The sequence below is a fragment of the Seriola dumerili genome, unplaced genomic scaffold (genome assembly GCF_002260705.1).
Source record: "Seriola dumerili isolate Sdu_G_001 unplaced genomic scaffold, Sdu_1.0 BDQW01000349.1, whole genome shotgun sequence".
NCBI lineage: Eukaryota > Metazoa > Chordata > Actinopteri > Carangiformes > Carangidae > Seriola > Seriola dumerili.
The window spans coordinates 28,311-53,245 of NW_019174604.1; the positions used below are offsets into that span (position 1 = coordinate 28,311).

At 41.4% G+C, this 24,935-nt stretch overlaps 3 protein-coding genes across 3 annotated transcripts; all 3 read left to right on the top strand.

The window, feature by feature from the left end:
* The first annotated feature begins 222 nt into the window (after positions 1-222).
* On the top strand, positions 223-2,529 carry LOC111232928. The gene is made up of 4 exons (XM_022760635.1): positions 223-277; positions 738-778; positions 1,224-1,339; positions 1,683-2,529. The coding sequence occupies exons 2-4, from the start codon at positions 773-775 to the stop codon at positions 2,527-2,529; spliced, it is 969 nt and encodes a 322-aa protein (XP_022616356.1). The 5' UTR covers positions 223-277; positions 738-772.
* Positions 2,530-5,098: 2,569 nt separating this feature from the next.
* Positions 5,099-13,423, top strand: commd1 (copper metabolism domain containing 1). Its single transcript, XM_022760704.1, has 3 exons — positions 5,099-5,274; positions 6,951-7,241; positions 11,407-13,423. The coding sequence occupies exons 1-3, from the start codon at positions 5,101-5,103 to the stop codon at positions 11,512-11,514; spliced, it is 573 nt and encodes a 190-aa protein (XP_022616425.1). The 5' UTR covers positions 5,099-5,100; the 3' UTR covers positions 11,515-13,423.
* Positions 13,424-19,599: 6,176 nt separating this feature from the next.
* Positions 19,600-20,853, top strand: LOC111232960 (N-acetyllactosaminide beta-1,3-N-acetylglucosaminyltransferase 2-like). The gene has a single exon (XM_022760676.1). The coding sequence runs from the start codon at positions 19,605-19,607 to the stop codon at positions 20,805-20,807; it is 1,203 nt and encodes a 400-aa protein (XP_022616397.1). The 5' UTR covers positions 19,600-19,604; the 3' UTR covers positions 20,808-20,853.
* Positions 20,854-24,935: the final 4,082 nt, after the last annotated feature.

Here is a 24,935-nt window from a genome sequence, read left to right on the forward strand (position 1 = left end):
GAATGATTTCTCTTTTTAACTTCTCAAATCATGCTGAGATGAGACTTTACTCCTTTTTCTACTCTTCCTCTTCCTTCTTTTTCAAAAACTTGTTCAAATAAGGGTATAATGCAGCTGTGATAGGTTTGACCATTGTCTCTGTGTCATCTACAAAAAATAAAGTCACTTCCTCCTAACACTGTTCACTGCTGCAGTATCTTCACCAAACACTGAGAAAAAACCAAGAGGACTCATCGGCTTCAGAGCATCAATCAGACATCGTCGTCTACCAAAGCAGGTACATGAAATAAAGCTGCAAAGTTTCCCTCCGCAGGCTGAAACAGTCTAACGATTATTTTCATTATAGATTAATCTGAGTAGGATTTCCTCGATTGAGATTTTGGGCTAGAAAACATCAGAAAACAGTAAAAAATAAATAAATAAATACAGTAACAATTTTCTAAAGCCCAAGTTTACATCTGAAAATATATTTTTTTTATTACAACAGTAAAAAACTTAAAGATATTGTGTGTTTAATGAGAGAAATGTCTGCTCATCACATCATATGTTTTGCATCTTTGCATCAAAATGAACTTCAGCTGTTAATCAGTTGTCAAAATCATTAATGATTATTTTAACTGATAGTCAGCTGATCATGTCGCTCTAAATGGACATTGAGATGTCCTTTGTGTCAGTTATTGAGCAGGATTTAGACCAAACTTTTCTTTTCAATATTAATGTGTATATATTTTTTGTAGGGTGTTAAACCCAGCACATCCTGCTGACAACAGTAATGAAGGTGAGTTATTTATTCAATGGCCTTTGTAGATTTATATTTTATTATATTTACAGTTTTGTCCTTGTTCTATTGGACTTTGGCCCATATACCTCATATACATCATATGCACCTATACTGTATATATGTTTATATTATCTCTCATACAGCTAATTTAAAAAAAAATCATTTTTATTATTCTCCCATGTTATTGTCATTACAATATTACAGGTTTTGTTTTGCACCGTTGTTGCTGTTGTTGTTGTCATTGTTTTTCTTAATATGTACAGCTTGTGGTTTTTTTAATGTCTACTCTATGTGCCCCTTAAATTGCCCCCTGGGGACAAATAAAGTTTCTTGAATTGTCATATACTTGATTAAGTTTGTATCATTGTCACTGTGTGTCATCTGCTTTGTGACAACGCTGTGTGTTAAAACCACTCTGTCACTGCACCTGATCTGTGTGCAGATGGCTGGCCTGTGCTGGGTGACTGTGGTGCTGACCTTCCTCCTGTCTGCTGGAGACAGTGTTTCTGCTGTGGACCAGAACTGGCTCACAAGTATTGTAGATGGCATCAAGAATGAGTGAGTCCTCAAACACTTTGTTCTTCTGATGAGTCTGTTTTAATGACTCCAATGACCTTTAGTGTTCATTTTGTCAGCTATTTTCATGCCTCTGCGCTGGTGATAGCTAGAGCTGTAACTTCTTCAAATTTGGCACAAACATTCGATTGGACTCAAGGATGAACTTATTTGTTTTTGGTGGTCAAAGGTCAAAGGTCAATGGTGACCTCACATAACACGATTTTTTGCCATGTGATGATAGTATGAGGAACAAATCTGCTTTTCAATTTCATCAACCCACGATAGTAATCCTGAATACTGACATTTCAAACTATATCACTCATGTAATGTTTTCCCATGGCAGATATGCGCTAGGCGACTCCTTCAGTGTGGCCGTGAATGTCCCGGAGAACGAAGACCCGAACAACCTTCAGCAAGTCCTTCAGGACGACCCGGCAGACCAAGTGAAACAAGCTGTTTCACAGGGTCAGGTTTACCAAGGCACCAGGGTGGTGGCAGCAGCACAATCAGAGGCAGTGTCACGTGTTCTAGAAAACATACAACCGTTTATTAAAAGCAGCCAGGGTAATTTCCTCATCATCTACTCTGCACAATCCCCCTGTGGTCCAACGTGTACAAATGCAAACGAAGATGGTATTTCTAACAAGATTAACGATGTCACTCAGAACTGGAGCGGTTATGCGTTTGCGTTTTCTAACGTAGCCGATGTTCCCAACGCTGACACGTCTCAACTGGCCCAATCCTTTCAGCAACTTGGTATTTCCGAACTCGGGCTTGACAAGATATTCCGTTGTTATAATCCCGGAGATGGTGCTTTTCAGTGCACCAGCTGCTCCTCAGGTGGAGATGTTACACCCTCCTGCGTTGCAAACACGGCTCTGTCAAATCAAGAACAAGGTGCAGGCGAGGAAACAAGTCCACTCGAACCAGTAGACACAGGTATAGGTGGAGGAAGTGGAGAGCGCACAGGAGGGGGCAAACCCGGACGAGTCTGCAGGAGCAGAGGGCGTGGCAGTCGTAAAGGAGGCTGCAAGCGCAGAGGCGGCAGCAAGGTTGGAAGAAGATGTAGGCGTAGAGGAGGGTGCGGGCGTCGATGGGGCGGCGGCAAGGTCGGAAGAAGATGTAGGCGTAGAGGAGGGTGCGGGCGTCGATGGGGCGGCGGGCGGCAAGGGTCGGAAGAGAAATGGTAGGACGTGAGAGGAGGAGGTCGGAGCGTCGATGGGGCGGCGGCAAGGTCGGAAGAAGATGTAGGCGTAGAGGAGGGTGCGGGCGTCGATGGGGCGGCGGCAAGGTCGGAAGAAGATGTAGGCGTAGAGGAGGGTGCGGGCGTCGATGGGGCGGCAGCAAGGTAGGAAGAAGATGTAGGCGTAGAGGAGGGTGCGGGCGTCGATGGGGCGGCGGCAAGGTCGGAAGAAGATGTAGGCGTAGAGGAGGGTGCGGGCGTCGATGGGGCGGCGGCAAGGTCGGAAGAAGATGTAGGCGTAGAGGAGGGTGCGGGCGTCGATGGGGCGGCGGCAAGGTCGGAAGAAGATGTAGGCGTAGAGGAGGGTGCGGGCGTCGAGGGGGCGGCGGCAGGCGTAAAAAAGGTGGCAAGGTTAGAAAATGGCGCAAGCAAAGAAGAGGGCGCAAGGGTAAAGGATGGGGTCAGCTTCGTGGAGGGCGCAGGGGCAGAGGTAGAAGAGGGGGCAAGCGCAGAGGCAATAAACGTAGAGGAGGCGGCAGACGTAGAAAATGGGGCAAGCTCCGAGGCTGGCGTAGAGGGTAGAAAACTACTAGAGACTGCCATGACTCAGCTAAGATAACGATACCCTACGCTTCGTAAAAATCCACTTGCTTCTTTTCCTTTCCATAATCCCTTCTCGAGCATTTCAATTTATTTTTTAATGCCTATGTCTATATGACACCTTAGCTTTGGCCTCGACACCGAAAGGCTCCGCCCTTTTCAAAAGTCTCTGTAGCTGCCTTTCCATCGCAGTTTCGCGCAAAATAGAAGTACTTTTTTTTTTAGAAAAGTCGTCAACAGCATAATTGCAAATGCTCTGTGTTTCCATTCAGTAATGTTATGCGAGTAAAGCTGGGTTTTCTCCTCTTGCAGTATCTTTCCAATTAAACGTGGCGACGGATTTTCGGCATCTATTAATTAGCCGTTGTAATATTTCATTTTGGAGATGAGGGCGTCTGATGCACGTAATGATGGAAAAGCAAACCCCTTATATCTGGCAGCAGCAACGTATCAGGGATTTTTAGGAGATAATAGTCTGCAATGTTTTTGGATGTCATGTTTCGTCATGTGACATAAATGTGGAAAAAAAATGTTTCCATTCCACTTTTGGGAAATAATGCTTTGTCAAATAGTCTGAAGAACCACCTCATGTGAGCGTATACATTTTTTTTTTGTGACATTTGGGTTTTTTCGGAAATCATTAGGCCTAATTTTTTGTTTTTGTTTTTGTGTAGTTTGCTAAAAAAATCTAATATTTTGACTTACATCTGTCCAAAGAGCAACAAAACAAGACTAGAAGTGACAGTTTTCAATACCTGTTGTTGCAGGTATCAAAATCAATTCAGTCATTTAAGTGAGTCCACATAAGCACAAACCCAATTTCTTGTACTAAGCAGTCACTTGAACTATATGTACTTTGAAAACAAAAGTAGCTCATTAACACTCGACAACAGGGATCAGGACCTTAGTGCCTTTCCATTAGTGAAATGGAGTAATAATACTGTTTAACTGATGAGGATTTATTACAGTGAACAGCTAATTTTCTTTTTGTTTCCAATGTTTTTGCATTATTAAATTGAAATAAAGGGGGAAACTTGTGTAAACTGTCTTCAGTATTTTTAAGTACTTATATACTTGTACTCTATACTTCTGTAAAGTATTAACACATCATCTGATGATGTGTTCTTTCTGATTAAAGCTTGGCTCAGCATCCACTCCTGTCTGTCTGTGTGTGTTAATCAGCATGTCATGTAGAGTACACTGCTACAGGCAATATTAGATAAGGGAGTCTGATTAACGAAGTGTTGATCCTTTAAAAAATATATTTGTGGTTTTAAGAATCTTTTTTTTCAAAGTTTGACTTTCTTTATGAAAAAAAACACCATACAATAATAATAACAATAATAATAATAATAGTAATAATCAATTTCCTCAGTAAAAATGCTGATTAAATAGCCTTGCAAAAACCCATTGTTTATCTCTCCAACCAGAGCTTGTTACATCCCATGGCCAACTGGGATTGTTTAGCCTGGTTTTACCAGCACTGAAGGCCCAGAGTGTCATGGAAAGGCTAACAGGAGAGGCTAACAGGAGAAGCTAAATGACAAAACTAATCAATAAGCTATTTATTCCCATTTTTAAAATGTCTATTCAAATAGGTTTTCAAATTCTATTATCTATTCATGAATTATTAAATTAATTTATAAATGGTTAATTTGATGAGGGTTTTTTAATACTGTTTTTGTAAATGCATTTTTAAATCTTAAGTATTTATTGATGGATAAATCATTCATTTATCAATTCTTTTTACAATTCTTTTTTTAATGTCTATCAAAATATGAAATTAAGGTAATGCTCAACTTGTTGAACCCTTATTGACGAGCAATCTTAGTAAGAACAAAGTGGAAGGGGGAAAAAAATAAGTTTCTGGCGCGTAGAACTACATCTCCCACAATGCCGCGTTGTGCCGGACTTCACGTGACACGTTCCCGATATCGGCTTCGTCATGTGACCGCAGCGACGAGGAAAAAAAAAAAACATGGCGGATGCAGAAGCAGCGAAGTCTCTGAGCGGTTTGTTGAACGGAATCGCTCAGAAAGTTTATTACAACAACAGCGAGATCACGGAGGAGCTGCTGAAGAGCGAGCTGTTCCCGGAGCTGCCGCAGGACGCGTTCACGGCCCTGCACGACAAGATGAAAGGCCTCATAAAGGTAAATAAACTCCTCAGTCTCAGCTCTCACTGTGTGTGTGTGAAAACAGCTGCTTAAAAAAATAATACTACATTTATTATAATTCATGCATTCGTAAAGCCCGGTGTTCGTTGACGTTAATGTGTGTAATGAATATAATGTGCACCTCAGTATGCAGCCTATGTGTGCAGGTGAGTATGTACTAATGTGGGCCTGTGTAAATGGACAATAAGGCTACCCTTATAAAGGATTCATAAATGGTTTATAATTAGGTTATATAATTCAGTTATTTACACTTTATAAATCGTAAATAAACGATTATAAACAAGTTATAACACAGTTTTCATACATTGATGCAGGCTCACTATTTGGCAAGATCAAGTTAATGCTTACTACTCATTAATCTTACTAATAACTACCATTTATAACTGGTAAAAAAAAGGAGCCTCATTGTAACATGTGATGAAGCAGCAGGTACAAACACTGATGATGAAGAGAACAAAGAGCTATGAGGCTGAACAGGACAGATAAATGTGGGCTCACTATTTGGCAAGCAACGGGTTATTGTTGCCCTTTTTATCTGATGCGTTATAACAGCTTATAACTGATTTATAAAGTGTTAACAAGCTAATAAATAAATAGTTATAAACCATTCATAAATCTTTTAGAAGGGGAGTCTTATTGTAAAGTTATTATTCTTTTTAACTTATTAGTTTCTATTACATTTTAGTTTGATACAATAACTGATGGCAACATGATGGATTGATTGACTGATAACTTATTTCTGCATATGACAATAAAGCCATTGAATTGAATTGAATTGTGTAAGGCAACTGACAGTATTACTTTGCAGTTTGGGTATTTAACAGAAGCTGCAGCTGAAAAAATAAGAAATATAATGTCACTAATATCAACCAGAAGTCAAGCTTAATCAACAGTTTGTTAAAGAGCTTTGAAAGTAGAAACAGATTCTGCTTTGTAAAGGTTTTCAGGTTATTATCAGGTAACAACACATGTATGCAAATCCTGTCTGGACTGGTAATAAAGAGTGGTGGAACTGATGTGTTCTCGTTCATAAGTTTATTCCTGTTTGTCTCACCTGTTGTCAGCAGGGGGCAGCACCTACATAAATATCATCACTGTTGTTCCAGGTGCACAGTTACCTGCACTGAGGTCAACATCAGAATAAGATTTACTTTTCTATTTTTGCTTTTATTTAACCAAGCGAACGTTTCATTAAGATTACAAGTCCATTAAAAAACAATTAATAATAAAAACAACATAAATACTATATACAAGAAAACAACAGTGAGATAATGTGCAGCTTGTTTATTGTATTTAATCATGTTACTGAGGTGTTTATATTGTTTACTGTATATCCAAACTGATATAAATGGGTGGGAAAAAATATATATAATATATATATTGTACATATATACATATAGGAGGCACCATAATTCAACAGCAGCACAAACTACAGCCTCCAAAGTAACCCAAAAGTCGTATCAACATCAACATGAAGGGAGGACTTAGTGTTAGACGGCATCAGCTTTAGCCAGGTGTACCTAATAAAGTGACTTTTATTTTTAAGAATAAGTCCTGACAGTGATCTGTTGTATTGGTGCTGCAGCTTTTGTGTTGCACCTCAGCTGATCTTCCTCCTCCTCTTCCTCTTCCTCTTCTCCCTCCTTCCTCAGTCTATCGCCACAGCAGACATGGACCACGCCCAGCTGGAGGCCTTCCTCACAGCTCAGACCAGGAAGCAGGGCAGCGGCGGGGTGAACGCCGAACAGGCCGCCGCCCTCTCTCGCTTCTGGAAGAGCCAGCGGGTCCGGGTGAGGGAGAGCCTGCTGTCTCAGAGCCGCTGGGAGCCCGGACTCAGGGGCCTCTCCTGGAGGGTGGACCTCCAGACCGCCGCCAGCCGGGGGGACGCAGCCCACAGCGGCCCGGTCGCCCTGATGGAGCTGGAACTGGGCAGGGCCGGACAGGTGAGGCCTACGTCCTGTGTTTCCTCTGACACTCATTCAGCTTCACAGTTTCACATATTCAACTAAAAAAGGAACTTCAAACCGTGGAATCAAACATAAAACACATGTTAAACACACATTACAGGATAAAAGACTAAAATAAGTTAATAATAATTAATAATTAATAAGTTTTTTACAATTGGAAGAAAATGAATTAAATTTTCAGGTAAATCCAAAACAAATTCTACTTCAAATTCCTGTAACGTTAAAGTTTAACACCCTGAAAAGACTTAAACCTGTATTTGAGTATGTGCTGCATTCACATTAGAAAAGTGACAACGTGTAGAAAAAGTAGTGCGACACAAAATAGAAAATAGTGCTGTCTCTCTACTATAGCATCAGTAACAGACACAGCTTCAGTTGTTGCATCAGCTAAAATATTCATAATATATACACGAGTTAAAACCATAGAAATCAAATATTAACATTTAACTTGGCGACCAGTGTTTGGACATCCATTCAGCTGACTGCTCAAGCTCGGGCTGGTTTTGAAGACGGAGGCCTGGTTCTGTGACGTGACCGGATTACCGGTTGATTTTAATAAACCTCGGTCCCGTGAGGTGGCTAAATTTACTCGATCTGGGTCCTGATCTGAGAACAGTCTCGGAGCCCCTCCCAGAGGGTAATACCACTGAGCGCGCTGCTGCTGGTAAAATGGTGACCTTCATTTCAAAACAACATCCATTTTGGTGGAAAACATAAAACTGAGGGTCTTAAATTTGCACCTAACAAGCTGAAATGAGCAGAACGAAGTCTGTAGCTGTGTCTCCATTCAGAGGCTGCATTTGAAGACGGATTGCGTCACAGCGGTGCAGCAAGGCCGTCCCATTTCTAAGGCTACTTCAAATGCGTCCGAGGATCCAGCCGGGTGGATCCTCCACAGCCAAACCTATCCCAAGATTCATTGCGCACCACCGACGAATCACTTTGCAAAAAGAGAATAAATACTGTCTTTCTGTTTCTGCTGCACCAGATTTTAATTATCATCTTCTTTACCATCAGTCTGGGATTAAAATTCCAACTAACTGATATTTAGTTATTTTGACCTGTGAAGGTAATGGGGTAAATGAATTTGTGATGACGAGCTCTTGGCAGGTGAGTCACAAAGAGAAGCTGGCAAACAGAGTGGAAAGACTGGCAGGACGGAAACAGGCGCGACCATTCAGTGGCGTTCAGGTCCACGCTGTCGGTTTGATTGCGGTTGATAATACTGGAAAGTGCAGGTCATGAGTAAAAAAAAAAACAAAAAAAATTAAACAAAACACCTCCACATCTTTTAAAATCCACTCTCGATACAGTCCAGCCCAAACATCATGATATACATATTATCGCATACATATGGAAGTTGTATTTGTCACATGCCGAGGTGTGACAATCCAGTGAGGAGAAGCCGGGCCTGTTCTTCCACATACTTCCTCCGTTCACTCGGCCGTAGAGACTCATGGTGCTGCAAGAGAGCGTTTACCTCAGTGACACTTCCCCGAATAAATAAAGGTTTTTATCAAACCTTTATCTTAAACACCTAACATTGATCTGCTGCCAGATATCTTCAGAGTGCTTAATACCAAATCACTGATCAGTAACACGAGATGTAAACAGTATGGATGTGTGAATGTCAGTAGTATTAATAATAATAATAATAATAAACTCTATTTGTACAGCACCTTTCATACAAGAACTGTAGCATCAAGTGCTTCACATGAAAAGACGTCAAAAGAACATAAAACCATGTTAAAAGCATTGATTAAAATGAAAAACATTAATGTAAGATGAGATAAAATAAGGAATAAAATAATAAATCATTAAATAAGAAGATATTTAAAAGAAGATGACCTCAGTGTTCTTGGAGGTGGATATATAATCAGGGATTTAATGACGTAGTTTGGTCCTTGCCAATAAATGCCTTCGTATATAAGGAGGAGGAGCTTGAAATCAATTGTAAATGTACCAGGAAGCGAGTGCAGCGCAGCTAAAGCTGGACTGATGTGCTCCCTCCTCCTGGTTGTGGTTAACAGCCGAGCTGCAGAGGTTTGAATGAACAGTATTAGTAATGATTGTGCTTCTCAATCTGGGCTGGAGCTTGTAAATATTCAGACTGGAGGTCCCACAGCTCAGAGAAACCGGGTCAGCACAGTGGGGCAGCACACTCCTGCTATCCTGGGACGACACTGAATCACTGTAGGATGCGCACACGCTATTATTAGAGTCCGCTCAGTTCAAAACTAATTAAAGCCAATAGACGCCTGAAGGCTGCAGAAGTAGGTGGAGGAGGTGAATGTGTAGCGTCGACCATGAAGGTGTCCTGAAACTCTCTCGCGTCCCGGACGAGCTGGACGACGCGATGCTCCTGAACCCCCATTGGAGGAACCTGGTTTATTTCTGCACAAACTGGACTGTGACGGTTTTCATCATCATCTGTTATTGTCGTCTGGTTCCGGCTTCTCGAAATGCGAAGTACGGTCACAGCTGAAGGGATTTAAACTGTTGGTTGAAATGAGGACGTTACCTTGAGTTGCGGGGACGTGCGAAAGTCATAAGTACGTCTTCGCGTCAGCGCCATATTGTTTTTGGGTCCGTCCCGTTCTTGTGGACACGATATCTCAGTAACGCCTTGAAGGAACGTCTTCAAATGTGGCACAAACATTCAGTTGGACTCGAGGACGAACTGGTTGGATTTTGGTGGTTAAAGGTCAAAGGTCACGTCAGCCATTACCTTAGACTTCACACAGCATACAATCATGAGGCGGTGATTTCCCTGTTTCCTTATAGATTGAAAAACTGAGAAATCAATCAAAAGTTGAATTGATAATGAAAATAATTATAATTAATTAATTGTGTTAAACTTGACTCAGGGAGGGGGTAAACTTTCTCTAGGAGCCAAATCCAACAGACATTCGAGGTCATTTGTCCCGTCAGCTTCACATCTTACTGCAACTTATTATGATGAAATCTACTGTATGTCACACGGTTTTACGTCTCTATTTGTTGTATTATTTTGTCTGTGATTGGTTTTGGTTGTGTTGACGGGAAAGACTTTCTAATCTAATCTTTCGGTCGAAGAAACATGTTACGAGTTCTGTGCTGACAGACTTTGGTTCTGACCGAACAATAGACTCTGGGTAGAGGCAGAGAGCCGTGTCCATGGAAACCGGGAGAGGGAATATCACGGCGTGACATCCATTCTTAATGACAATCGGAGGAAACAAAGGCGGGGCAGATGGGATTCCCCCCGTATATCATAGTCGAGGTAGACTTCATTAAATTGTAAGTAGCATGTCGTGAACACGGAGCAGGGCGGTAACAAGAGCTCGTGCTGCTGCGTCACACCATCTGCTGCAGGTGTCAAAGTCTGACGCTGTGGAACTGAATGCTGTTTTTTGTTTTGGGACTACAGTTCCCATACAGTCATGGAGTCAGTCTGTTAACTTTACGTGTCCGTCACATGTTAAAACTTTGAAAAGAAAATTGTCCCTATTAGAAGCCTGCCGAATTAGCTGTTAGCACAACCCCTGCGCGAGGAGACGGCTGTCACTGGATTACTGTGATACTGAAGGAAACTTTAAAAACATCATGATTCTCTGTTAAGTTCTGGACTTACAAATCTTTTTTTTTTCTGTGATTTTCGAAGTGAATTTATTGGCGTTTACTTGCAATGGACCTCAGAGGTGATGATATCCTCGGAAAGTGCACATCACACTGAATCTAAAAACACGTGCATCATGTCCGTGTGTTCAGGTTTAATTGACTTAATGATTCAAATAAGGACAAGGATGAAATTTGACGCAAATAAGGGCAACGGTGTCAAGGGTTTTAAGTGTTATTAAGAAGTGGGCCAGACTACTACAACTGACTTCCTGTTGTTTTTCTAAACCTCTCCCTTTCACCTCTACAGAGTCTTTCGAATCAAACAACATGTTATTTTCTGTAAAGTGAAACTCCCACAATCCACAATTTGACAGTTTCAATTTGCTGTTTTTTTTGTGTGCGTGATGTTTCACTCTGGACCGACCAATCAGCCGCTTCGCTGTCAGAGCTAATAAACTGAAATCCCACATTTTGGACTCCGACTGTCGGGCACTCCCTTGTTAAAGGGTTAATGTCTTCTTTCTCCTCCTTCCTCTCTCAGGACTCGGAGTTTGTGTGTCTGGAGTTTGACGAGGCCAGAGTGAACCAGATGCTGAAGAAGATGGCCGACATCCAGGAGAGCATCGACAGGATCGTTCACCGCACCTAAAAAACAAAACAAAAAAACAACTCTGTGTGTGAGAGTTTGTCTCAGACAGCAGAGAAACACTGTGATTCTCCAGCCGTCTCTTCCTGTTGGATCTGTTTCATCTCCTTCAACAGCATCACACAGAATGGACCCTGAACGGACATCCTGTTAAAAAGATATATGATCGCCATACACTTCTGTTCGTGCTCACATATGACTCTGGAGGAAGTGACTTGTTGATGGACCAAAAGTTTTGTTTCCTTTCTTTACCTTCCATCATTCAAAGTGCTGCACTGTTTTACTGTTGTGTGTCACAGGGTGTTAGTGTGGTCCTCCTCTGACGGGATCATGGTTCCTCTCTGATCATAGCTGCAAAAAGAGCAACAAACAAACTATTTAGTAGTAAAAACACGACGATGCAATGTGGAAATTATGATTAAAATGATTTAACTTTGATTCTAAAGCTGCGTTCAGACTGAAGGTGGAGTAAATGTCCGAGATGCAGCGATATGGATCCACACAAAGTCGATGCAAAGACGAGCGTGGATGCAAAAACGTTCATTCAGCCGGAGGTGCAACCACTCCAAGTTGAAAATGTTTCCACTAGTGTTGTTTGATAAAAACTGTAAAAGAATATTCTAGCGTTAAAATTCATACGAGTCTAAAATCAGCTTTGTGTTTAGTCTGAGTGACGGCTTTTGTTTTACATCACACCAGGAACATCGATGCTAACGGAAGCGAATGACAAACGTTAACAATAACATTAGCATAAATTGTTAGCATGCAAAATTTTCTATTCCGTTCTTTTTAACATGCTAACTTTAGCTAATATTAGCAAGATGAAACCTCTGGCCCAACATCTGCCTGGTTTCTCGGTACAAGTCTGGCCCATATATACTTCAACATCTGGGCAGATTCCGGCTGTAATCCTCTGGTGTTCCCGGAAGATTGTCTGTGTGTGCGCCAGGATTGGTTCAGATGTTGAAGTAGCATCTGACAGTCACGCCATATATGGGCCAACCTCGGGCCATGGAACCGTGCCTATACTGGGCCAGAAGAAAACACAACCATGTGGTTGGTTTATTTTGCTATCTCGAATGCTAACTTAGTAACTAATGCTAAGATTAGTGATTGAACATGCTAAATGTTAACTTGTCACTTAGACATTCAATTCAGTTTAATTCGGTACAACATTAGGTCAGCATGTTTGCAAGCCAAAGCAAACAATAACAGCTAACAAAGTCCAGGTTGGACTGATAAAAACTGGTGTGTTATTGCCATTAACGGTTAGTGTGAGGCGCCTGTCCCTTTAAGACAGAGGCGTCAGACTGTCCTGAGCCCACCTGGTGTCAGGTAGATGTGTGGCTCATTAATTCTTTAGAGGAACAAAAAACCTGCAGGACACCAGAGTGTGACACCACGGCTTCAAGAAACGCTTTGGTTTCAGCTTGAGTGTCCTTTAAGAATCTAAGTGCAGTTCGTAAACTCTCCACTAAAACAACAACAACAAAACAACAAACAACTCGTACGTCAGCACAGTTGGAACCATATAAACCTGTCTCAGGTCACAGCTCTGCCTTCCAGCTGCGGGATTGAACCCAATGCAAATTTATGCCTGGACATGGACTGTCATCTGATACTGTATATACAGATTTGTGCCAGTTACTAGATCACAAGTTTGCCTTGATTTTTCCCTCTTCTCTCTCTATGTCTCAAATACTGAAACGATGGCCAGTTTTACAGTTCAACAGCCACATATACAACAATAACAGAATATTTCCTGTGATATGAACAGGATGTCTCTTTGTCCACTTCTAAAGCTTTATTTGTTTAGTTTTAAAAATCTAGACGAGGAGAGAATCGTGTATCAGTGTAAATATTTCCTCATCTTTGTCACGCCTGCTTTGTGATAAACCTCAGTGAAGTCAGAGCATTTGAATATCGCCTCATATCTTATCGCTTTGCTTGTTGGCAGGTAGTTCGCACCTTGTGGAGATGTTATAACAGAAGCATGGACTGTAACCAAGGCTGCGTTCACAACATCAGTTTTTCAACGTGTCGGTGTGAGCGGGTCAGGCTACAGAGCAAATGGGTAATCTAAAATATATGGCACTCATCAAGCTCATGCAGGAGTAAATAAACAAACTCTCCAAATGCATAAAGATTATAATCAGGGTGAGGATGAATAACAGGTCCAACTTTGTCCAGTACAGATTAAATCTTACGACCTGCACATGTTAAACAGCAGCATTATATATATATCCTCCATGAGGGGTGGTAAGATGGAGCTGAGTTTTCACGTCTGAGTGATTTTTTTTCTGAGAGATTTTTGTGATATTTCTGTTTTTGGATCATTAAAAAATTGCAGTTCAGCGATGTCTGAGAAAACAACAACATCGACCTACGTGCAGTCGTCCGCTATCTCGGGTAGCTCAAGGACATCCTCATTGACATGGTGGCAACACAAGGGGAGGGAGCCCCGGTGAAGAAGCAGGCCTGTCCCACGTTGTTTTTGAGTTGTGGACCACTGTTTCAATCATTCCAGTTCACTCTTAGACATCAGGTAAAATAAAGCAGACGAACATGAAACAGGAAGAATATTTCACAAGAATCAGTCACAAAAAAAATGTCTGTGTTTTTACTGTAGAGCAGTTTGTAGCTTGATCCCTGTGAGTGAAGGAAGCTCAAGTGTTGAGGTTTCATATGAGCTCAGTGAGGAAATAAACAAAGCTTTTTCTGTTTGATTTCCTTTTTTCAAAATAAAGTACATAAAATGTATGGTAAACACATTACTTGAATCTTTTTCTTTCTTTACCAGAGGACCAGCTGACGTGCTGCTGCACACGCACACACATACTTCTAAAAGGGTCTGGCGTCCTTGATAACCCCTTAAAATGAAAGTCAAATCTACTTGTGGCTAATTATCAAAGTGTCAATCAAGCCGTTTTATAAAGGTTTTTCCAGAGACCATAAAATGTTGGTGTTGAGGTTTTTTGGAGACCTATGAAACTCATGTAGGGAACCACTTCATGAAGTATTTGCACAGAATAAGCTCCAGTAATAATAATAATAATAATAATAATAAGAAGAAGAAGAAAGGATACAATCAGTAAGAATAACAATAAATAAAATAAATAGCAGCTAAAATAAAGTTTCAGAGCTAGTTAAAGGCTGAGGTGAAAAGACGAGAGAGGGAGTCAGGCTGTTGAGCCCCGGGGCCCCACAATCATTCAATCCGCCCCTGAAGATCAGTCCAGGCAGCTGAAAGCTCCGGTTCAACCTGAGGGAGGAGGAGGAGTCAGTGCGCACGACGGAGACTCACCTCTACAGTACCTGTCTCCGCTCACTGAGGACTGGATATAACCTTAATGTCCATGTCCAGAGATTTCAATGACTGACGAACCGTCGGGATTCACACAGGTAATATTTTAATGAGGGTTACCGCGCGCGCGGCCAGAAATTACCAAAGCGCGCCACATGAAGGATGAAGGCGGCGCGTTGACACCGGCAGCTGCCTGTTGATCCGCTCCGGACTTCCCCTCCACCTCAGCACGAGGACTCCGGAGCCGGGCTGAGAGGCTGCTGCAGGTCTGTACATGTGCAGGTGTGATTTATGAGTCCGGGCACGAGCTCGTCCTGTTGGCTGAATGTGCGCATCAGTGAGGACACTTTGAGTCAAAAGTTTGTTTAATGGAAGCTGACAGTGCAACACTGCGACCTTTGATTTGTTTCCTCCGCCGAGTAGGTTTCATTTATTTATTTGTTTTGTGAGCACGATTACGCAAAAAGTATTGAACCGATTTGCGCCGGACTTGGTGGCGGGACGAGTCATGGCCCAGAGAGGCAGCCGTTAAAGTTTTGGCCAGATCCGGATCAGGTCATGTGAATCTGTATTTTCTTTCCTCTGAAGTCTGGTGTATGTTGTTTGACATTGGTCTTGGCGGAGGTCCAAGTGTCCTAGTTTAAAGTATGAAGTCGCATCTAATTGGCTGCCCTGATTAAACACCAAGAAGATCACACACGTTAGATGAGTTTATGACACCTAAGGAGTGTTCAAGTCTGCACTGGAGTTTTCTTATGGCTGATACTGTGGCTCCAACTGAAGAGAATGAAATGAACTCTGGAGTTAGACTTATTATGATAAGGATGATCATGATGGAGAAGTATATAAGATGGGGAAGTGTTCGTCACACTCCAGACTCCAATGCAAAAATGCAACAAAGGGACGTTTCACTGCGTTTTTCTGCATCTAGATCAAAACCCACCACACTTACAAATGTCACATCTGGTCTACATCCTAACCCCAGAGAGGCCGAGGACTCTTTAAAACACCGTTGCTGATTTGTGAAACCTTTATTCTATTTGATCGGGGCCTTGAGCTGGTTCTGGTTCTGGAATCAGGAAGCAAACCTCAGGGCGACGAACGACCCGAGCCTTTAATGGTGGAAACAGAAATTCATTATTTCGGTTTTGTGCTTGTTTGAATGTTTTTGTTTGTTTGTTCTTTAATAAATTGTGTGAAATAAAACGAGCACGCAGCTGACAGCACAGAAACTATTAAAAAGGGATCAGTGAACAGGAACGATCAGAAAAGAATTGGTCCATTTTCTCACCTGGGAGCAGAAAGTCGACTCAAACTCTGTCTCTGCAGGGTCTCTGGCTGCAGAATGTTTTATATTTTAGTATTTTAGAGACATCAGCGGCTTATTTGCATTTTCTCCCAAATTTCCCTCCTGACTTCCTGTCACCTGAATCACAACAAGTGTTTTCTTTCAGCAGCAAACGCAACAACCTTTGATCGTGTGAAGTCTGGGTGTCGCTATCAACCTTTAGTTCCTTGTGAAAGTCAGTAAAACACACACACACACACACACGCACACACACAGACAACATCTGTCTGTATGTTAGTAGTTACGCTTGAATGACATCTCTGCAGATCAGGACGTGAACTCGCCAGACGGGACTTGCTCTCTGAGCTGTAATATCACTTATCACCGGGAGGCAGTAAATTAGATTTGCCCTGGAGTGACCTTTCATTTCCCCTTTGATATCTCGCAGTTGTTGCTCTGTTTATGCGTGTTGAGTTCACATTAGTGCATCAGTCTTCAGGTGTGTGGATATACAGGTCTGTTTCCTCGTTTGTCCCGGAGAGGATCACTGTCGTGACGTTACTGATGACAGAGCTGGAAACGTCTCAACAATTGATCACGATGTATAGTCTAAAACAATCCTAGATAATCGTTGCAGCTTCTTAAGATCCGTTTGTTCACACACTTCTGTCGTTTTGTTAAATTGCAGATGGCGCCGGAAATGACAGCAGCAACCTTCTCCGTCCTGGAGCTCGTCCACATGAGGCCAGGAGAGGTCTGGGTTTCCACCAGACCCAACTGATCCGCCATCTCTCCGTCACTCTCAGGTGTGTGATATCAGTGGGTGGTAACAGAAATTGAGTAAGAAGTAAAATGACTTGTGTAATAATGTACTCAGATACAAAGTACAGCAGTTAAACTGCACTCTGAGTAAACTTTACTGCGTTACATTTTTTTAAAGGGGGAAGAGGAGGAGTAAAAAATATGGTGACAACAATAACATATGGTAAAGCTATTACATTAAAGAATATCTTTATTCTGCTGCTGCTTCTTATAGAATCAGCAGCAGAATAAAGGAGTGTTGCACACACCTGTCTGAACGTCCTCCATAATCTGTCTCTAGTTCTCAATGCAAACTATAACCAGGACGATATAATAATATAATAAATATTTATATCCTGATATCAGATCCCTGATGTATAAAGACTGACGCCTCGGTTTACAGGAAAGTAAAATATTGCCGCCAAAATGACCATAAAGTTTAATCAACACCTTTCTCTTAACTGAACATTACAGCATTCATGAAAGTTGGGATTTATTGTGGCTGTTTGATTAAATTACATGTTTATTGCAGTATCGACCTTCAGTTTATCAGTCTGAACAGCGCATCGATTGTTGTAGCAGGAGAAACATCTGATCAGTATGGAGGACCAGGGACGTCACAGGAAAAGTAATAAAGCATTTCCTTAATTTCATATTTCAATAGGCATTAAGAACAGGAGTTGTAAGAATAATTTATAAATGATTGATCCATCAATAAATACTTCAGATTTAAAAACAGCATAAAATCCTCATTAAATACATTTATTAATTCATGAATAAATAATAGAAAAACTATTTGAAAAGAATAAATAACTAGATTCCCTCTTCAATTTTCATTTCCTTTTTACAGCTGCTTTTCTTTTTCCTATTAGCTAATGGATTAGCTTAGTCACTTAGCCTCTCCTTTTAGCCTTTCTGTGACACTCTGGGTCTTCGGTGGTAAAACCAGGCTGAACATTCCCCATGGGATGTAACAAGCTCTCTGATTGGTTGGAGAGCTAACCAATCATATTATATCTTATATCTTTTACCTGCACAGAAAGCCCAGAGTGTCACAGAAAGGCTAAATGACGAAGCTAATCAATTAGCTAATAGGAAATGGAAAAAGCAGCTGGAAAGAGGAAAAAAGATATTGAAGCGTTTTAAAAATGTCTTTTCAAATAGTTTCTCAAATTGCATTAATTATTGTATTAATGAATGTATTTATAAACAGTGTATTAAACAAGTGTTTTTTAAATCCACATTTAAATCTTAAGTATTTATCGACGTATCAATCATTCTTTTATATTACAATTCTGTTTACAATTCCTATCTTCATGCCTAGTAAAATATGAAATTAAGGAAATGCTTTGTTACCTTTCCTGTGACGTCCCTGGTCCTCCATAGATCAGAGGGTATTTCATTTGTGCGGTTCAATCTTTTCTCTATGCTGATAGTGGATTGGAGATCGGACTGAAAGGCAACACCCTCTGTTATTTTCACTAGTAACTATAAAACTAGTTTCACTCTGGTGACATGAGGCAGAGGCATCAACTAAAATCAAAAGATTTCCCTGTGTGATTATAATGTTTGTTTTGAATTTTTGTGATAAATAACTTGTGTGCAAAACTCGCTCCTTTCCTGTGCCGCAGAAAAAAGAAATTATGCTGCATTTGCTTTATTTGTTAACTCAGTGAAAATAGACAAACATAGTTCTTAAAAACTCCTTTATCTGAGAGCTTTTCCTGGTTTTAATTTTCCTTGAATTGTTTGACTTCTCTTAAAATTACTCTCTTAGACTCCTGATTGTTTTAATTGTTTTATCTGTATTTCTTCTCTTTGAAATCTATTGATTAATTTTATTTTTTTGCTGTCTTTGAAAAAGGCTCTGTAAATTAAGATTATTATTATCATTATTATCATTTTATAAGTTATCCACTTTTCAGAAATAAGATTTTTAACCTTCCCAAAACAGAATGCAATTGTTCGGTGGTTTCATAATTTTATCGTTTTGTTATTTAAACTGTTTGTAAAGTTTTTTTTTTTCTATCTGTTCATGAATAGTTTTTTATTATGTTTGTTTTTTTAATGTACATTCAGATCTCTCTTGAAAAGGAGATCTCTGTCTCAGTGGGATTTACCTGAATGAAGAAATAAATAAATAAAAATCAATCTCAACCAAACAAAACGGGATGTTAGTTCATGGTGCAAAGAGACAACGTTGTCTAAAGTCTATTTCCTGTGTGTGTTTGTGAGTTGCTGGGTTATTCTCAGGGTTATTAATAAGCGTGTGCAGCCAGTAACAATGACACAGACCGCTGCCAGTAAACTGGCGTCATGTGCGTGGCGGCTCAATTGGAAACGTGTGACTCCGGTTGCTGCTGACGGAGGAGGAGGAGGAGGAGGAGGGAATAAGGAGGAGAGGAGGGAAAAAATGTTCATGGGTCCATTCCTGCAGGATTAGGGAGGAAAATGCAGCCGCTCTGAAACAAAATGGGGGTGGGGGGAGGTGAGGCTTCCTGTTGACCTGCTGTAACAGATTCTTCCTCCTGATGAAGACTTCAGGGTCAACCCAGCTGCGACTATGTTTCCAAATGATCCTCTATATCCTGGGTTTGTTGTAAGTCCCTCCCTGTGAGGCCGCGGCGCCGCAGAGTTCATCCTGTTTCTTGTTTATTAAGTTTTAAAATCTCGTCTGTCTAGGTGCGAAGGGGAGGCAACATGTCTGTGACCTGCCGGAAAGCGAGGGTGTGCTACGTGATGATGCTCAACGTCTTCCTCTGCGTCTTGATCGGCGTGTTGCGGAACCACGGGCACGACAAAAGTGACCACCGTGTGATTCGAATCCCGACCGAGAGGTTTTGGCGGCAACACGCAGTGAGCGCATCGTTCTGGAACAAGGAGCAGCAGCGCCTGGACTTCATCTACAACCCCGTCATCAACCCCGCGCTCTCCGGTAACTCCGTCGCCGAGCTGCCGGATTGGCTGAACGACACCGGGCCCCTCGACCCCTGTGAACCAGACTACAGAGTCCCCACGCAGATCGTGGACTACAACACGCTCCCAAAGCAATTCCAGGATTTTCTTTTGCACATGCGCTGCAGGACGTACCCCATGATGATAAACCAGCGCCGCATCTGTGACGAGAAACCCTTCCTGCTGTTGGCGGTCAAGTCCCTGACCCCGCATTTTGACCGTCGGCAGGCTATTCGTGAAACCTGGGGACGGGCGGGCGTCTTAGCCAATCGGACCGTGGCGACGGTGTTCCTGCTCGGCGACACCATGTCAATGGACCACTTCCCAGACCTGCTGGGTATGGTGGGCCACGAGGCGAAACTCCACAAAGACCTCCTCCAGTGGGACTATCGGGACACCTTCTTCAACCTCACCCTGAAGGAGGTCCTCTTCCTGGAGTGGTTCAGCCAAAACTGTCCCCAGGCCCAGTATGTCCTCCAGGGCGACGACGACGTCTTTGTCAACACTTTGCGAATTATCGACTTCCTGGAAGGCCTGTCGGAGGTCAAGGCGAAGGATTTGTTCATAGGCGACGTCATCAGCAACGCAGGTCCACACCGAGACAAAAAACTGAAGTACTTCATCCCTGAGAGCGTGTTTGTGGGCTGGTACCCGCCCTACGCCGGCGGCGGAGGTTACCTGTACTCTGGGGAGTTGGCGCTACGCCTTCACAACATCTCTCAACAGGTCGTCCTGTATCCCATTGATGACGTATATACGGGGATGTGTCTGAGGAAGCTGGGTCTGGCTCCCGAGAAGCACAGTGGGTTCAGGACCTTTGACATTGAGGAGAAGTACAGGCACAACAGCTGCATCTACAGGAGCCTGATGCTGGTTCACAGCCGGACGCCGCAGGAGATGTTGAAGATCTGGTCGTGGATCGTCCGTCCGGAGCTGGAGTGCCAGTGAACGCCGTCAATGATTGTTTGCATTTAACCTTTTTAAATTATTTTAAATCCTGAACAACCTCTGTGTTAGCATTTTAAAGGAATTTAAATAATTTATTAACTGTATTTTAAAGTCAACTGTATTTGTGAATAATTTCTTTTCCATAAGTTTTATATTCACGTAAAAAAGAAAGCAGCATATTTGGCAAACATTTTCCCTCACTGCCGCTAATGTCAGCAAGAGAGCATGTGTGGAGGATACCCCGATGTCTGCACATGGTAACTGCTAACACATATAAACATAAGGTTAGCATGCAGCAGGCTAATGTTAGAGTTTAGTACGTAGTTTCTCATGTTTGGGACTCGCAGTCGTCATTGGACAACTGAAGACAGATGTGTAATTTCAGAGTTGGTCGTGTCAGGGTTAAAAATAATGTGTATCGACACTTTAAAACTATATCCATCATATTGGGTTTAATTACCCTGTTTTTGAGCTTTCCTTAAAATCGATGTAATGTGGTTAAACGTCCAATGCGTTAGGATTTAGTGGCATCTAGTGGTGAGGTTGTAGATTGCAACCAGCTGCGACCAAGCGTGTAGGAGAACCTACGGCGACCTTCAGGTAAAATAAATATGCAAAAGGTTCCTGTCTAGAGTCGGTGTTTGGTTTGTTGATTCGTGGCTACTATAGAAACATGGCGGTGCAACATGGCGGGCTCCATGGACGCTATGTAGATATGAAGGGCTCAATCTGAGCTAACGTACGTGATTACGAATATTATATTATAATAGATTCTACTAAATCCTACACACTGGTCCTTCAAGAATTATGTTGTGCTCTGTATGTTACATGCTAATGCTACCACTGCTATGTTACCATGGTAACGCTAATGTTTGTATATGTGCAGTTAGCATACGTGCAGGTTGATTATTTCGCCCATATAAACTCGGAATCAGTTTTTGGTTGACGTGATCTTCCTCCTGTTCATACAACACATTACAAAGATCCCTTCCTCGTGTCATTCAGCGTGAGTGAGTCCTCGCTCTGTGAGAAAATCTATTCAACGCTTTATCTAAAGGTCAAATGAGCCAAAACAAGTGGTGATCTTCCAAAGTTCGCACTTTTATTACAAAATTCCCTCTTTTTATTTTAGTGTTTCTGTGCAGTCGAGGAATTGAAACACAAAGGGACCAAAGAAACTGTAAATATGTAAAATATTAACTTGTTTTTATTAACTCACTTGCTCATATTAGCTTAGCTGAACTTTTGGATATATGTTGTACAGTGAACACAGACTGTGGAAGAGATTCAAAAGGGATTTCTGCATGGCCAGTATGGACAGGAGGGATGATTACATCCAGAAAAGGACAAGGGGAAATTTACGCTCGTTATAGTGGCATCAGATGAAAAGTTTGGGGGGTAAATGTCTGTCTGTCTCCATGTGACTTCACATCACATGAGCCACTCTGCAAATTAGCAGCGTTATCACGTGCGTGTTGATTTTCCGGTGGATATTATTCATGTTTACAGACATTTTTCAATATGCACCGTGCTCATGTATTTAAAGCTAAAGGGAGATGATGGGAGATTTAATCTCGATGGTGCAATGATATTTAATAAGCCACTACAAGGACAGCATAGATCTCCACAGACTTTCTAATTTCACATTTGTACAGTAAAAAAACACTGAAAAAACACTCTGTATTCATTGTTTTTAACATCCCAACTGTTGCTGCTGTTACTGAGAATTGATCCTGTATATTTGTATTTGTATTGACTAAGGACCAAGTCATTGTCTTTTCTGTAGTTTGTTTATATATTTTTTTTAATAGTTTATGGTTTTTCCCCTTCGTGAGTAAAATTAAAAATAATCTTTTTGTGTCTTGTATGTATAATTGTGTTTTTTTTTTTGTTTTTTTTTTTATAAATAAAATATAAGCAAAAATTTAATTTTCCATTATTTTGTTACCGGAAGAAAAAGTAATGAAGTAAAACACTTTCAAGTGCAATTTAAAAATAAATAAATAAATAATAATAATTAAAAAAAATTATGACATGTATTTAGAAATTATTCAAAATGATTGTATTATTAATGTTATTATGAACTCACATTTTCTAGATTGGCATTGCTGTGGACACATTTGAAATGTTTTTTCGATATTTATCGTCTTATTTGTGGTGTTTTATATAAAAACTGACAGTTCCTTTCCTACCACTTCCTGTTGTGAAACAAAGGTGAAAAACAAAGAGTTAGTAAAATGTACATTTTCACTGCTGCTGATCAATGTGTTGAAGTGAAGCATGAAAAGGACTGAATGTAAAATACAACTGTGACCCCTGCTGGACAGATCTGATACTAACCTCCAGCACAGGAAGCTCAATCAGCAAATTGATGAGGTTCAGCTGCTCAGACCAGAAAGGAAAACAGCAGTTTACCTGAAGCGGAGAGCGTCGACTCGACTTCACCTCTTCTCACATTTCAGTCATTTAACTCGGTCACAAGATGCTGCACACAGACAGCTTTAACTTAAAACGTGTGCCGCTCATATTTCTGCTCATATTTGGTGTATGTTGGAAACACTGTGCTGCACAGGTGAGCTGCCCTCCTCTCTGTAAGATCAACTGGTTCAAGTTTAAAACTGAATGTGATTCTGTTTCCTTCTTCTGATTGTAGGTGAACAGAGAAGAGGAAAACGAGCCTCCAGGTGAGACAGAACTTTTTACAGGTAAATCTGCTGCTTTACTGTTAAACGCAGAGTTAGAAAGCAGCTTCTACAGGTAAACAAAGTCAGAGTCTCCAAACTACCTCTAAATCTCAGTTCAACGTTTCAGATAAATACACTTGTTAGTTATTTGAATTCAAACTTTTTTGCTTTTTAAAAGTTGTGTTCATCACTCGTGAAAATCACTGTTTGAAAGTGAAAGTGGAAGTTTCACCTTTTCACCCTTTTCCTGTTTTCCACAAACCTGTGACACTGAGTAAAGCTGAACTCTGACTTTAACAGGTGAACACATTCACTCAAACTCACTGGTATAATTCTGTTTTTGTTATTTTGAACAAACCCCAAGAAAAGACCAACACCGAGCTTCTAACACGTACTGTGTGTGTATCTAAAGTCTGACGGCCCTAATTTAATACCCTTATTATATATATATTTATATAATATTTAATTTAATTCCTCTGAGCCTGCTGCGTTGTCATCCAGAAAATGTTAAAAACCACTTCCTCCTGTTTTCATTCAAAACTACACGAGCAGCTGTTTGAGGAAATTAGTGAATGATTTTAAGAAGTGAAACAATCCTTGAGGAGTTTGAAAGCTTTACGTCGTCAGTAGGAACCAACAGGGGCGAGGACTTAGACTTTAACGCGTTGTTGGTTTTGGTCTGTTCATGGGATTGGTAGAAGAAAAATAAAATAAAAATCATGAAATAGAAATCATGAGAAGGAGAATGTGAATTTGATCATTTACCTTGAATATCATGAACAGCTGACGATATGTTTGTTGGTTGATTTTCATGTTCTGGAGAAAGAAGATTAGTTCCACAGTGAGGAAGAAAAAGAAACTGCAAAAATGTCAATATCAAATACATTAATAAATAATAGATAATAATATGTACAATTAGATATTTAAATGACAAAAAAGCAGCAGTGTGTGTGTCTTAATTACTGCACGCGGTGAGTTGTCTGTTTGTGGTGTGTGTTTTTAAAAACTGAAGGTGATGTATAAATCATGCTACTTGTCTTTAATGAGCTCACACCTGTAATATCCACTGGTGTGTTTGTTTCCTCCTCAGATGGACACGGTGGCGGCGCCTTCTTCGCCCTGCGGAGCTGCCACCGGCTGCTGCACGGTGGCGACAGCGGCGAGTTCTTCTCCCCGGACTACCTGTGCTCCAACCCGTCTCTGTGGTGCAACTGGACCGTCCGGGTGGATCCCGGCAAGAGGATCCACCTCCACCTGGAGGACTTGACCCCCGATGACACTTGCCACCTCAAACAGGACGAGATCCACGTGGACGACCCCGCCGCCCGCTCCGGGGGTCACAAGGTCCTGCAGAAGTGCTGGCGCGAGGCCAAGTACACTTCCTCCTCCGACACTCTGCAGGTGGTGCTGCTGATTGGCGGCTGGCCCCACCTGCCCTACAGGG

Coding starts and splice junctions, on each gene's coding strand:
- LOC111232960 (XM_022760676.1), top strand. CDS start 19,605: ATGTCTGTGACCTGCCGGAAAGCGAGGGTGTGCTACGTGATGATGCTC.
- LOC111232928 (XM_022760635.1), top strand. Junction 1,340..1,682: donor GTAGATGGCATCAAGAATGA/GTGAGTCCTCAA, acceptor TTCCCATGGCAG/ATATGCGCTAGGCGACTCCT.
- commd1 (XM_022760704.1), top strand. CDS start 5,101: ATGGCGGATGCAGAAGCAGCGAAGTCTCTGAGCGGTTTGTTGAACGGA. Junction 5,275..6,950: donor AGATGAAAGGCCTCATAAAG/GTAAATAAACTC, acceptor CTCCTTCCTCAG/TCTATCGCCACAGCAGACAT. Junction 7,242..11,406: donor AACTGGGCAGGGCCGGACAG/GTGAGGCCTACG, acceptor TTCCTCTCTCAG/GACTCGGAGTTTGTGTGTCT.